General features: G+C 38.7%; 1 protein-coding gene across 3 annotated transcripts in view; it reads left to right on the top strand.

Moving 5' to 3' along the window:
* Window positions 1-14,548, top strand: part of DCAF5 (DDB1 and CUL4 associated factor 5) — a 75,649-nt gene that overhangs the window by 5,258 nt on the left and 55,843 nt on the right. For all 3 annotated transcript variants that reach the window (XM_026095786.2, XM_064512505.1, XM_064512504.1), the window contains exons 2-4: window positions 5,930-6,073; window positions 10,338-10,374; window positions 12,761-12,900. In XM_026095786.2, coding sequence (XP_025951571.1) covers window positions 5,930-6,073; window positions 10,338-10,374; window positions 12,761-12,900 — 321 coding nt within the window. The remainder of the gene's footprint in view (window positions 1-5,929; window positions 6,074-10,337; window positions 10,375-12,760; window positions 12,901-14,548) is intronic.

The raw sequence follows: 14,548 nt of genomic DNA, 5'->3' as shown, positions 1-14,548 counted from the left end.
GATTTTAGGATGCAGTTTGATCTTAGGCCTGATGTGTTATAACTAGGATCTGCTCCCAGGAGGTGCAGCTTCCCCCCTGCCTTCATCAGGTTGTTCATTCCCTTTTTTTTCCTTTCATTTCCCTCTCCCTTGTGTGCAATGTGGCATACATGTGTATAGCTTAAAGTCATAAGCTGGTAGGATGGAAGTGTCTACAGAAGGGGAGGGATTGGGAGATGTTGTTTGTCAAGGGTTAATTTTCTGTCAGGTCAGCCTGTTGGACCTGCTCGCCCTCTGGCTGTGTCGGCATTGGACTCAATGCAAGGGGATAGCAGGAGCACATGGCAAGGGGGGTGGGATTATGTGTGAAGTCAAACTGCACCCTCAGGCTAGATATTAGGATAATCTGTCTAATGGCAAGGATAATGAAGCACTGAAATAGGCTGCCTAAGAAATCTACCTCCGTGGAGGTTTTTTTAAGAACTAGCTAGGCACACATTTACTGAGAATAATTCAGACGCAGTCTATGCTTTTGCCCAAAGCCAGGATCAACTAAGTAACTTCTTGAAATACGTTCCAATCCAACTTTCTATAATTTGTGCAACTTCTTTAGTAGATATAAGCAATTAGATTTATCTTTAATGGTATGATTTATAAGCGTTGCCCACTTGCAGTATAGGTTCTTCAGTGACTGGCCTGGACCGTATGAGGCAAGGAGATTTAGCCATCTTGGGCTTTGTCCTGGTGAACTTAAAAGCTTCATAGTCCTGCCTGGTATGATTTTTAGAGTACTGCTGTCTGCACACAGGAGCTCCAGAGTGGTTCATTAGCTGTGCAGATACTGCTTAGACTATATTTGCTTTCAGCAAGAGTACATACTGGTCCCATTTGAACCATTTTGGGGCTAACAAGGACAGTGCCGGATCACTTCAGGTAGACCGCTGTTACTTTGAGGTAGACTCTCCTCTTCCAGAGTCAGCTGTACTAAAGTTTACTGGCTGCCTATTCAGATGATACAGCACAGGAAACATTTTAGGGAAGAACTAGTTCAAAAGCAAGGCAAAACTGTAATGCTTTGGTTTAAGAGCTGTGGCGGCAGTGAACTGTTTGTGCTTAAATATATGCCATGCTAATTCAGCTGAGACCTGTTTAGTTGTCTAAAATAGGCATATTTTACCTGTAGTGTTTGTCTATGCTGCTTTAAAAGAAAAGCCTTTTTTCTGTCTCCGTCCCCTACCCTTCTTTTTTTAAGATCTTGGGGTAAGCAGCATGCAAAAACTATTCTGAAGTAGACAAACAGTGAGGAAAACAGGGTTCCTTTGCGTTGACAGGAACTAGAAGATTAAGGGTAGACACATAGTGCATACTATAAGCACCTTGTCTTCTTCATGGTGTGTCTATTTCAGGACAGCTCTCCCAGGATTTAAAAATGAAGCTTTCTTTTTAGGTATGTTGCATTATGCATGTTCTGAGAAGTCCTTGTTCCTTCCTGGGTGTCTCACCAACATCAGTCAGAAGGGCCTAAGGATTAACAATATATTCTGGTGACTTGGGGCAGGGGAAGAAGCATGTGTGTTTATGTATTTTTATTCGTGTGTGCTTGCAAGAATTGAGATACCATATTTCTCTGTGTCAACAGTAATATGGAAAGGTGATAAAATTCCCAGCCCGTCTGACCACAAATATTTCTTTAGCCTGACTTCTCTTCCTGTGTGACTTTCACTTTGCAAGTTGAGGCAGGTTTGACCTATAATGAACACTAAAGAACTGACTAATTAAAGTTTTTGAAATACGGTTCCTCTCTGAAAAGTAACTGTAGAGTGGCATTGTGTGATTCCAAGCTGGGTCACACAAACTTTAATTTTTCAAATTGTCAGTCATGCAAACAGACATAAACAGAATCGGTGAGAAAAGAGAAAATAGAATTGAAGCTTCTTCCACATCATTTTATATATGTCAAAGCTATTTCTTCTGGTGCCTTTGCAATTCCATTGTCCCAGGTGACTTCCACAGTTTAAATTAATTGGGATTTTAAGGAGCAATTCTGTAGCCTGGTACAGAGGCAGTTCCAGTTTGCTGTTATTGTTTTGGCTTAGAAGTGCTAAAGGATCCAAACCCCCGTAAAGTTGTCATTTTTTTAATGTACACCCCCCCCCCCCAAACACACACACACACATTCTCATACCTTTTTTAATCAGGAAACTTTTACACTTTGTTCAAACATTATTAATGGTATCATAAGTGAAGAAAGCAGTGCTGAGGTATACTTGAAAGTGATTGCAGCTAACATTGTAAATTTGTAGGTAGGTTGCATTTGAACTCTGTGTAATGTAAATTAAAAAAAAAAAAAAAACTTGAGAACTGATCTTATGTTTTTAGATACCTCTTGCATCTCCACATGACTTTCTTTGCAGAAGTCTGAAACACTTGCTTGTACTCTTTAAAACTTTCCAAAAAATTATGTTCAGATTCTGTGACATCATGAGATCGAAAATTACAAATTCAAGACTTTTTGTGGGATGTCAGTGTGTAGAAAGTTCCCTCGTAAAGCCCTGATAGCTAAGATACTTTCATGAAGGAGATCATACATCTAGGTTTCCCAGGTGTGTAGTAAACCTATTGCTCTTGGTACTTGCCCTGTATCGTGTAGCTGTGTACAGTCAGTCTCTTTCAGGGGAGCACTGGACTTGGTGTACAGAGCTGTGATGCATTTATGCAGTGGGTCCGGTGCCTTTTGAAAGTGTTGAATGGCTCCTGCTTCACGTGTTACAGAGTTGGTGTTCGTGCACATTAAGTACATCATACTTTGAAAGAATATTAATTAATCTTTGTTCATGGATCAGCTGAACAGAACAAATGCTATAGGCCCAGAGTTTCCAATAATTCTCAGACTTGTAACTTAGGATGTGTGAGGTGCATGCACTTTGTCCCTGACGAATCCTGGTTCACATCTGCTGAGTGTAAAAGATGTATATCTTCACATTTTCTTTACCTTCTCCCTGCGTACCTGTCCATCCAGCTATGTGCCTACCTGCTCCCCTCCCTTATTCCAGCTTCTGAGGCTCAAATTTTGGTAATGGAGATTGTGTTTGCAGCCCTGCACCTCTCCTGGTTTCATTCGCGTAAGACTTGCCTTTTCGTGAGCGTCTTTGCCTGCGACTGAACGGTTCTGTTCTCTCATATGATAGTGTGGAGGCTGGTGAAATGTTCTTTTTGGCCACAAAAGTGGCAGAAGTGTTTTTTTTCTGTCTGTGACTGGGTATGTTGATGAGGATTTTTCTTACTGGTGGAACTGACCTTAATTCAGAAGTATTTCTGGAATAGCTGAATGGGAGGTAGAAGGGAGCACACTTCCAACCCAGTTAACATTGTCATGTTAATAAACTTTCCTGTCTCAGTGGGGCTTGGGGGTGGGGATAAAACCGAGGCAAGAAAGAGGGGTTTAGAAGTTCTGAAAGATGAGTCTGTGTAATACAGTAATACATTGATGGAGAAGGGCAGAACTGCATGTTTCCCGGCAGGAGGGGAGCATTTAAGCTCCCGAGCTGTGGAACACGTGCTGTCGCAAAGGCAAACTGTTCTCAGCCTGTTGTAGCGTTGGATACTCAGTAATGTAGCCCCTTGTACCAAACTCTTACGGAGATCTAGAGGGCTGGGAGGAAAGATGCATTTGGATTTAATCGGGATTGTTGTTTCTGTCCTGGAGGTAGAGGAAACAGGCGCTCAGGTGTAGCAACTATAGAAGAGATGATAGTGGCAATTTAACACTGCCAAACACTTTTCTGCACTGCTTGCCCTTTCTGTCTCTCCTGCCATACTGTATGTGTACTGAAGTGTGCAGCCAGGGAACCACAGTAATGTGTTCTGGTTCTGGTGATCTTCATTGTTTCTGTTTATACCTGGACTAGGTGAGTAGTAGAAATGAGTAGCAATTTGCTGTTGTAGTGAGACTCCTAGATAGCAATGGTTGCTATGCTTCTCAGATAGAAGGATATGTAGACTTACTGCAGTGGTTTTGCAAATTGTTTTGCTGTGAAAACAGTTAACAGCAGTATGTTGTCATGTTTTGCTTTGAAATATCTCTCACAGAAGTCCTGAAATATGAAGGGTATAATCTGATAGAAGTAATGTTGGTGTTCACCAGCCTTAAGCGTTACCTAAATTGTTTGCCATGTAGCGATAACTTTAAGACCTGGCTGCTGGCAGTTTCAAAAAGTAACCACTTTAAGTGTGACAGTCACTTCCAGATTTTAGCATGACTAAAATGGTCATTTATTTCTGCATTCACCTGTTTCTATCTCCCCTTACTACTAGCTCATCTGAAATCACTAGTGTGCAAATACAAGCTTTCTCTGTTTCCAGTTAGAAACTTCCATGTTTCTAACTAGAAAGCAATCTAAGCTCCCACTAGTTTGGTTAACCATAAATTACCTTAAGTTTTTCTGAACCCATCATATTTGACTCTTATTCCTGTAGTTCTCAAATGCAACACAAATCTTTTTATCATGTATTACCTGTTTGCTCTGTGAAGTACAAAATCAGAAGGAACGACACTTTTAATTTCTTGGGGCACTGATAAGCATAACACACAGTTGTACTGTCTGTCAAAGTGATTGTCATAAAATCTGTTAAGAGACTTAAAGGCTGAGAGACTGTTAGCTTGAAAGATGTTTGACATAACTCAGTTTCATTGGGAAAAATGCCTAATAGCATCATAGGATGTGAAAAGTTTTAAGAAACCTGATTAATCATGAACTCTATTTATGCATTTACCTCTTCTTGAAGTAAAATGCAGACCAATTAATTTCAGTTTCCTTTTGTCTCTTTTTCATGCCTTTTTCCTGCTGGGTAGCAGCTCTGAAGGCACTGAGCTTATGTGTTTGATTGTGCAAAGAAGCAGTAAATGTTTTAACTGAAATCAGCATGTTTCTAGGGGCACTTCTGATGCCTTTCTCTTTTGTTTGTGATTAAAGACATATACCAAAAAATATTTTGAGTCTGACTTGAAAAAGCTTTGTTCAGATTTTTGCAGACATCCAGAATTGATGTTGAGAGTGCCATTAAATACAATAGTATCTCGAATTCTTTTTTTCTTTCCTAATAAACTTCTGTGTAATGCAATTAAAGCACAAACATTGGTTAACACTTCTTTTCTTTCTAAGATTTTACCAGAAGGAAAAGGAGACACTTGAATATATCTGTGGATATATTGCTGATTTTGAACTGAGAATTACAACAAGGCAAACAATTAGAAGAAGTATAGTAAGCTGTAAAGCAAGAGAGATTTGAACTTCATTGCCTCAGTTATCTGCTTTGTCAGGAGTTCACCTCAGAAATGTCTTTCCTACACTTTACAGATCCAGAGGTGTGCCATTACTGTGCAGGCTGAAGTTTTATGAATGCTTCAATAAAATCTTTAATGGTCACATGTTAGTCCTGTAGCCAACCTATATTATGAAGGCTTTGCAAAGACTGTTAGTGGAGACACAGCTGTCAGTGAGAGGGAAAAAATTAATGGTGTATTTATTTAAGCTCTTTTCATAAATAACATAAGCAATGCTGGCAACTAGGAGTTGGTGCAGAAGCATTTTGCCAACATGCGTATGTTAGTTTGGAACGTTTGGCATCTACAACTTGCTACCTACCAGTAAAATCCCAAGTGTCCTGGTACCTGGTGTGTCACTATGTATTGGCAGGATGGTGGCTTTTTATTCCAGACCTTTCCTGCTGCTTTATCTGTTTTCCTTAATATTAACTAAATACTTGATTACATGGTGCCTTAATGTAAGTGCTCCTCTATGTATCCAAACCCTTGCAACTGTTGAAAGTTTTATGCTAATTAGGCTTTCAGCAAAGCCTTTTATGAATAGCTGCAGAATCAAATAACTTGTGTCTGTCATCAGTTTACACATGGCTTGGGCAGTAATGCAGGTTTCTTTCTTTTTTGTAGGAGGAGATGACCGCCGGGTCCTACTTTGGCATATGGAGGAAGCCATCCATTCAAGAGTCAAACCAGTTCAGCTGAAAGGGGAGCATCACTCTAACATCTTTTGCCTAGCTTTCAACAGTGGGAATACAAAAGTATTCTCTGGAGGTAAGGAAGGTAGAGAGCCCTGATTTGAGGAGTTTGTATTATGAGTGCCTTAGAGTGGAAGCTGTGAGTGAGATCCTGCCCCACATGAAAGATCTTTAGCCTGATCCCCTAAGGATCTGGAAGTTGTCCTTAATCAACAGCTGAAGGTTGTCTGGGAACAGGGAGTTCTTTGGCTGGACTTGAGTTAGCACAACATTCTTGATTTGGTCATGCTTCTCCTTTTCCCAAAACCTAGTCCAAGGGCATTGTGTCTCAAGCTACCATGAGAATCCTGGATCCAGATCTCTCCAGTCTTGTGCAATAGACTGTGAAAAGTCATCTTTATCTTTCCCTCTTAGCTGTGCTGACAGCAGACCCTGCATCCTGTCTGGCACTCCAGGCTGGTATTTAAAAAACCCTACTGCTTGTAGCTAATTTTAATGCACCCCTAGATTGGTAATGAAGGGCTATTGCCATCTGTTGGTGGGTCACCTTTTCTCAGATCTCATTTCAGTACTCGCCAGATAAGCATCTGCCTTTTAAAACTATTGGCACATTAGGCTGTAATGAGCCTTGCTATTCTTCATCATCTTTTTGGACATAAATCCAATTTTTAGCAGAAAGTTTATTTCCGCCTTAAAGCCAATGTAAAGAGAGACATGTGGTGGAAGCAGACATGTACTTGTTCTGGGGTAATAAACCTAGAACTTAGTTAAATTATCTTTCCCCTCACTGCTTCTTTTCAAAGCATTAGGGTGGGGAGGAGAAAAACTGAGTGAGAGGAGAAGGAAAAGGAGTCTCATTTAAATACTTATTCACTGAAGACTGTCCAAATGCAGTCACCATACTTTTCTGCTTTACTTCATTTCTCTATCTGACCTGATTATGGAAGGGATGGGAATGTGTATCCTTCATCAGCATCTCCATTAACATATAGATAGGCTTATTTTAGGTTATTTTTAGACTGCTTGGTCAGAGTCCTTTTTTATCTTTCTCCACCAAGATTTGTAAACTGTAAGTCAATGCTATAGACTGATTCTAAGCACATGCGAGTGGTGGAAACTTACCGTTCTTTAATGCTGTGCTGAAACTAAATCATCTCAAAAAGAAGAAGAAGAAGAAAAGAAAAAAAAGGCTTGACAAGGTTTAAGACCGTGTCAAATTGTCAAATCTCAAGGGCAAAGTGATACAGATGTACTGAACATTGGGATGGAAAAAAAGACCAAAACTGTATAATACTGATGCCTGTCTTGATTCTTGGAGCTGGTTTTGGTTTTATGAGAGCGACAACGGTCAACACTGTTTTCAGATTAATGTATCTGCATGAGGCCTGTAGTAATTCCAATGAAATTCTAGGCTGCAGTCTGTTTAGCTTTAGCTTCAGTTTAGACAAATGCAACCTTACATGAATATTCAAGTGATATACTGACAGATAACCTGTGCTGAGTCTTGCTGGAGCTTCTGTAATGGTTCTTTCCCAATTTCAACTCAACCTTCTGTCCATGGTGCCATGCTGTCAGAGTATGCTGTTGTCACAGGAAGGGCAGCAGAATGGTTTGTCTGTGCCTTGCCACTACAGTTAACATTGCAGTTGATTTATATCATTGATTATGATGGATTTTTGCTAAGATGCCAGATTAGATGAGCTATGACAGCTGATGCACAGATAAACTGGCTGTTCTCGTCTTTCTTTCTCCTCCTCTTGTCCACATATACACGCTGTGCCTCTGCCAGAAATTATTTCCAATGGTGGAGTCAGGAACTCTTTCAGCTGCTCTACCAAGATTCACAGAGCTCATCTGGCAGGGCTGTGAGTCTGACTCTTGGATCCTTTGGAAACAATCATTTTGCTGCATGGCCTAGATCTAGCATCTGTTTTATCTTCATTAGTAAAATGGGGCTAGCTGTATTTATTCCTTCAACAACGTTCTCCCAGATCATTAAAAGGTCTCATAGAAGTGTAGATCCTAAGAACTGTTTTTCTCTATGAAATATTGAAGTTGGAGTTGAATTCAAAGCATGGAATTCAGAATAATTCAGTAAACTAGAAAAATAAGAGCATGGAAGCTAGTGCAGGGGGCACAGAATTTAGTTCATTCTGCAAAGAGAACTGCCCACAACTAATGACTTACAGATCTGAGGACCTTTCCCTAAAGTAGCTCTTGATAGCAGAGGAGAAAGGATTTTCCACTTCAGTATAAATTGAATTGCATCCAAAAAATTTCAAAGCCTCTTGTGTGCATGTGAAGCATGCACCATATGTAGCCATTTCTAAAATGGAGGGCAGGAATTGAGTGGACAGTGTTCTGCACATAATCTCTGGAGAAAAAGCTGGCTCAAGGTACCAAAGAAGTTCCCATCCCTGAAGAGTACTATATGCCCTTCTCTGTCCACCAGCATTGAGAATAGAGCAGCATTTCAAGTGAAATCTAAAAGATCCCCTTTTGGTAAACTCTGTGGACTTTTTATTTTTCTTTTGATCTTAGGTATATGAAAAGCTGAAATAAACATACAGGGTACTGAATTTGTTTCTCTAGAGGCCTTCTATGACAGATCTGGGGCTTAGGCCATCTAAACTGTGCTGTGCACTATTTCATCCTCACAGGTGTAATCGACGGGAATAGCAGATGCTGGTTGTCTTTTTGATCATCATAACTGCAGTTATCAAAAGAAGAGAGATTATAAATGGGAGAGGTGCATATACAGTTCCAACTCAGTTATTCTCTATGAAGAGTGAAGTCTCTCTCTGTTAAATATTAAAGTAAAACACTGTAAGTGGGAACCCCACTAGGCTGTTCAGGGATGAATCCTTACCACAAGAAACAATTAGGGTGTCCCATCTAAAACGAGCAGACTGTGCTTGGATTTTTGCCACCACTTTCTCCTCTCACACACAAAACAGAAAAGCTGTGGCTATCCCCCACCCCCCTTCTCTCTTTCCTATTTTGGAGCTTGCGATGGATGGGGAAAGCCGATCCCATGATGACTAGGGGCCTGAAGCAAGGCAACTAGAATGATTCTCCTGTGCATATTCTAGGGAGGGTGGGGAGCAGGGGTTACTGGAGGAAAATTTAATCTCTGGAAAAACTTGGCCATGTTTTTCATTGGTGAACTACATAAGTACTAGTGTAGTTTTACTAGGTATAAACCTTACCTGTAGTGTATAATGGACACTTTCCATTGCAATTAATGATCAAAGGACATTTATAAGTGGCTTGTTTACTGTGCTATGGAAAAGATGAGCTACTGCAGTAGTCTAAGGCTGCGCAATTTAACTAGGAGCCTGTGCAAAGAGCAAGTGGATGTAGAAAAATCTTGCACCTTAATCCAAGAGAAACTCTCTCATGTTTCTTCTTTTGGGACAAACAAATAGAAATGTGTATGGGATAAACCAAAGCTGAGTCAACTGAACACTTGTTTACATTACAAGACCTTCACAACTTGGCATCAGAACTACAAAGACATACTAATCACAAAGATACTGCTTTTTTTAGGAATGAATGAAATGTAAATGTACGTCTTGGTAAGTATTTCTAAAGGGGAGATGCCAAATATAGGTAAGTTAGTGTTTAGTGCAGAGACTGAAAAAAATACTCTTGTCACTATAGCTGGAGAGGCACATGAGTCTATGGGATTATTTTAAAGCTGTGACCCTCTTAGTCTGCATGCATGTGATTAGTTTCCATTGAATACAATGGATGTTATCAAAGAAGAGTGAATGGTTACTTGGCTTGGTTTTTGTTAATGTAAAAGTAATTACAGTGACTGTAACATTCAAGCCTTCTCAATGGTTGTAAAACCCTGAACACTGGTGGATTGACAGCATTTGAGCCCTAAGTCCAATGCATTCTGCCTAAAACCATAATGGCATCTCTTTCTACCCACCATTATTTTCTTAGGTAGCCTTCTCTGAGCAGGAAGATGTAGTCACGTGGGAGTTAAAGGTGTTTTGCCGTTGCTTATTACTTTCTTCCCTTTCCTGCGCATGTCCCAAAACTCAAAATCAAACTGAACAACAAATCATCAGTAACATACTTCAGCAGATATATTTGTTGAGTATTAGAAGACAGAGTGATTTGGTGTACTTGATTAGGACTGCAAGTGTTAGGTGGAGCCTTTCACATAGCTGGGTGGAGGGCTGATCACTTGGCAACCTAACTCATCTTCTCTCTGCTTCATCCTCAAAATAAAAAATGAAAAAAATGATTATTGGCTTGTATTTTTTTCACTATGATATTTTTAACCACCAGAACATGATGTTAAGTGTTTATATTTCTCTTTATAGGCAATGATGAGCAAGTTATACTCCATGATGTTGAAAGGTAAATACACAGTTCGTATTTCCACTGATTCATGAGCTCCCTTAATGTTAAGTCACTGGAGGCAATTTTTTGCTTTAAATTAATGGTCTGGGAGAAGAGTAAAGTCTATTTTAATTCCAAAACATGCCTTTTCTTAATCCAAATTCATTTCTGGGATGATGTGTTCCTCCTTCTCCCCCTATTTTTAAGCAGTTCGGTTCTGCATCATTTTGAACTCGGGAAAGAGGGGAGAAGAGAATGATTATTAAATACAGGTGCTCTCCTGAAGGCTGCATAGATGTTCTGAGTAGATTCAGAGCTAGATTTTTATAGGTGTTCTGGCGCATAAAGATTTGTTTTGTTTCTCAAAACACTTGCCTAACTTGTATTTGGGTTAGCTAGTGTTTAGGCACCTAATTACCTTTTAAAACTTTGGCTGCAGCTGCTTGACTCTCCACATTAATATGAAATATATTTGTTTTCATGTTTACTTTTTACCAAAACTGTGAAGCCATTGTGAATTAGGCTTTGATGCGGTACACCCAGGTTAGGTGGTTAGTTAAAATATAACTAATACAGTAGTGGTGATGTATTAGATTGGAATTCTCAAGATAACATACCCTTTCGAGCTTTCTACCTATGAAGTACAAATTTCATAAGCTAAAGTTTTTGTCTGTCCTCATAACTCCTACAGATTTCAGCAATGACACTTAAGTAACTTGACTTTGAGAATATCAAATAAAAAGAAAAAAACAGGAAGAGAGAAATGTAAGAACAGAGAAATATAAAACCTTAAATCTTTTGTGTTGCCTGAGTCCTAGTTAACATAATTTGGAAATAATTCTTGCTGGGTTTGTTCAAAGCTCTTTGTCTTGAATTGATCCAAATGTACATCTGCCTTTCATCATACATTATATCCCTTTTTATATAAATCTTAACTGAGAGTTGGGCAGAGGCAGCTTTGTTTTGCTCTTCAGACATGTTCTCAGGAGTATTGTGTTTTGTCTACCTGTCTGTCAGTGGACTTTTTTTTTTTTTAATTAAATCTGGAAATATCAAAATTTTAGAAGACGTTGATGTTCGTTATTTGTTCTGACTTTTTAAGCTTCTGCAAGAACCTTGTCCTTGATAACTTTATATAGAAAATGCTTGTTCATACTGTCTTGCTTAGATGTCTTAACAAGACTTTTTGATTTATATGTATTTTTTTTAATATGCTTTGGTTATCAGACTTTTTTTTTTGTTTAGGTACATTAGGTCCTCTTGAAACACATATAGAATTCATTTCTCTAGTGCTGTTTGCATGATTTTCCGAAAGGAGCCTCTTTAATCTGACACATGGAATTCTGATTGAATTCTCTAGAAAGTTACACTGTCTCCTTGAAGGATAACAGCGTATACACTTGGTCTATCAACTGCTTTTTCATTTTCTTAAATGACCCTTTCTGTTACTGCTTATTTGGCCTCTTCATTAGTCTCTTCATTAAGAGTTTAGTCTTTAAGAACAACAAGTGCAGTATGGGCAAGGCACTCATCTTACACAGGATCTCTTTGGTGGATTTTCCACCAGTTACATTGATTGTATACAAACAGTATTTCTTTAAGAAATAAGGGTGGTGTTTTTTTGGGTTTTTTTGTTTTTTTTTTTGTTTTTTTTTTTTCTTCTCCCAAAGAAATAGAACAAGCCCAGAATCTTCTGTCTTGGTATTTCAGCTTTTGGCCTCTCTTTTCATGCCACTATTTCAATATTCCTCCTTTTCAAGGTGATCTGAAAGGTTCTGAAAAGAGTGGAGAATAGGCTTTTACTTTTTCTATTGTGATAGATGGCTGAAAGCTAGACACTTGGGGGGGAACTACTTTTATTTTGTTTCTTTTTGCTGCTTTTTTAAGTGGAAAAAATTAGGTCTGGTCTATCCTGGAGAACCAAGAAAACTTATCAAAAGAGCCAGGTGGAAAGTTGCTCTTCTGTGAGATTTGACTTAACTTTTGGGGTGAAAGAGAGGCTGTGTTTAAGAATTTTTTTTTTTGTATTGGTTTCCTTTTCAGATTAAGTAGTAAAAACTTAACATCTGCAGGTCCCTAGATCCATTTACTGTTACCGCCTCCCAAGCTGGATCTGCTAAAACATCATTTCCATAGCCTCTTGTGGATTCTAAAGCTTTTAGTATGTGGTTTTTCCTATGTGGCTTTTGGTCTGAGGGTTTTTTTTCCCCTCATAATATGTCTTGGTCACTGTATGTGTTTTTTAACTTCATAACAAGAGCCTTGTGTCTAGTTGGAGTAGCATTAACCTTATCACTAAGGATTGCCAAATAAATTAAAATGTAAATACTATTTGCCTTTTAAAACAACTGCTGTTAAAGCAGAGTAAAAGAAGAAAGAATGATATTGTGTGTCTGTCTTCCAGCACTGAGACCTTGGATGTGTTTGCCCATGAAGATGCAGTATATGGTCTTTCAGTGAGCCCAGTAAACGATAACATCTTTGCCAGTTCATCAGATGATGGCCGGGTTCTTATTTGGGACATCCGAGAGTCTTCCCACGGAGGTGAGAGCTATAGATGGAAATGATCCTTGATTTAGGAAGAACTTGGGAAGGCAAAAGCTATGTTTATGTGAGAAAACTGAGACAGGGATCATTGGGGAATTATTATAATTCTTGTGGCTGGTGATAGCCATGTCCTGGTCTTTATAGTCCACTGTTGCTGTTTTAAATGACTTTATAAAGTACCTACCTGTATGGTGGACTATCATAGAACTTGGTATGAATAGGCTTTAACTTGAGTTAAAGAAGCAATGGTGGAGGACATTTTCCTTCAATAAAAACATTTTGCTAAACTTGAAAGCAGTTAGAACTGTGGCTTACATGTTTGTCTTACAACACTATTTCTGTATATAGCCTGGGATAAAGAAAAAATAGGAAATTTACAAAACCATTATTTTCATTTGAAAAATTTTCTAAATCCATTTATATACTTCGCTGAGACATTGAAAACTGTTCATGTGCATGACATTTTCCAGTTCTCTTATGAGCTGTGAAGTTAACATGACGGAACAAAATTACTTTATTGCCTAGAAAAAAAAATTGTTCTTGTATTTGTATGGAAACTTAGAGCCCTAATGTGATAACACAAAATAAGCTGAATTACTACTTCATCTTTGTTTTCAAAAACTGAACTGGATACTGCAGCTTCTCAAAATGCTACCGTCTGTGTTGTTCTTTTAAGGCTGAAGAATCTAAGTTTAGAACTGTGCTTACGTAAATTGGGAGAGGACTACTTCAGCAAATGAAATTGTGTGTATACCCCATTCTAAAGACCACCAACCTGAGAATTGAAACCTAAGTGATCTCTAGAATTACAGAGTCTGATTCCTTTCCCTTAAAGCTAGAATAAAGTTGCATCTTTTTTGTAAGCTGCCTGAATTTTTAGGCTCTACTGGTCTTAATGGAAAGTTGTTTATCACACTGAAATCTTCTGATTTCCAGCTTTTATGTATTTATAAGTGTTTGAAAGCTGAAACAAAACGTACTTCCTTGTGTTGTAGCAGTCTTTTAGAGATATTGGTGTCATAAGGGCTTTGTTTTGTGAATAACCAGAATGAGGTCTATCCTGTTAATTCCCCATCCAGAATACTCTATCCTAGAGTAGGTTTCCTATTGATGCCCTCCTTACCTCAGGCATATTGCCCTCATAGGAATAAAATGAAATATAATAATATGACATTCAGTCTACAATACTGTCTGATTGTTCCTGTGAATTCTGATTCTCTTGTGCAATTGCAATAACAGTTCTCTGTCCTGTCTGGGAATTTTATAGAAGCACTCTGAAAAATAGTGCGTACACTCAGTATATGTATGTCACAGGTTTTTAATAAAAATATTCACATTGTCTCGTCTCTGGAACAGTCTTGGAGAAACTCACTGGTAACTTCCCTCTCACTCAGAAGTCCTCCACTAGCACAGTGCACTGTTGTCCTCCCTTTAGCCACTTTCTTACCCACTATGCAACTCCCTTTGTTAATCCCCATTGCCTGCAGCTAAACTCAGTACTGTACCACATGGGAAATTAGTCTTGATTAGATTTACCATATTTCCCCTGAATAAAAGGTCAGTTAGTTTATCAAAGAAACAGATCAAGTTAGTCTGATGTGACTGTTTTACCTTTGGTAAATCCAAGTATCATTTCATCTCTGTT

The sequence above is a fragment of the Dromaius novaehollandiae genome, chromosome 5, assembly GCF_036370855.1.
Source record: "Dromaius novaehollandiae isolate bDroNov1 chromosome 5, bDroNov1.hap1, whole genome shotgun sequence".
Lineage (NCBI taxonomy): Eukaryota > Metazoa > Chordata > Aves > Casuariiformes > Dromaiidae > Dromaius > Dromaius novaehollandiae.
The sequence above is the reverse complement of the archived record's forward strand: the minus strand, read 5'-3'. Positions and strand labels throughout refer to the sequence as shown.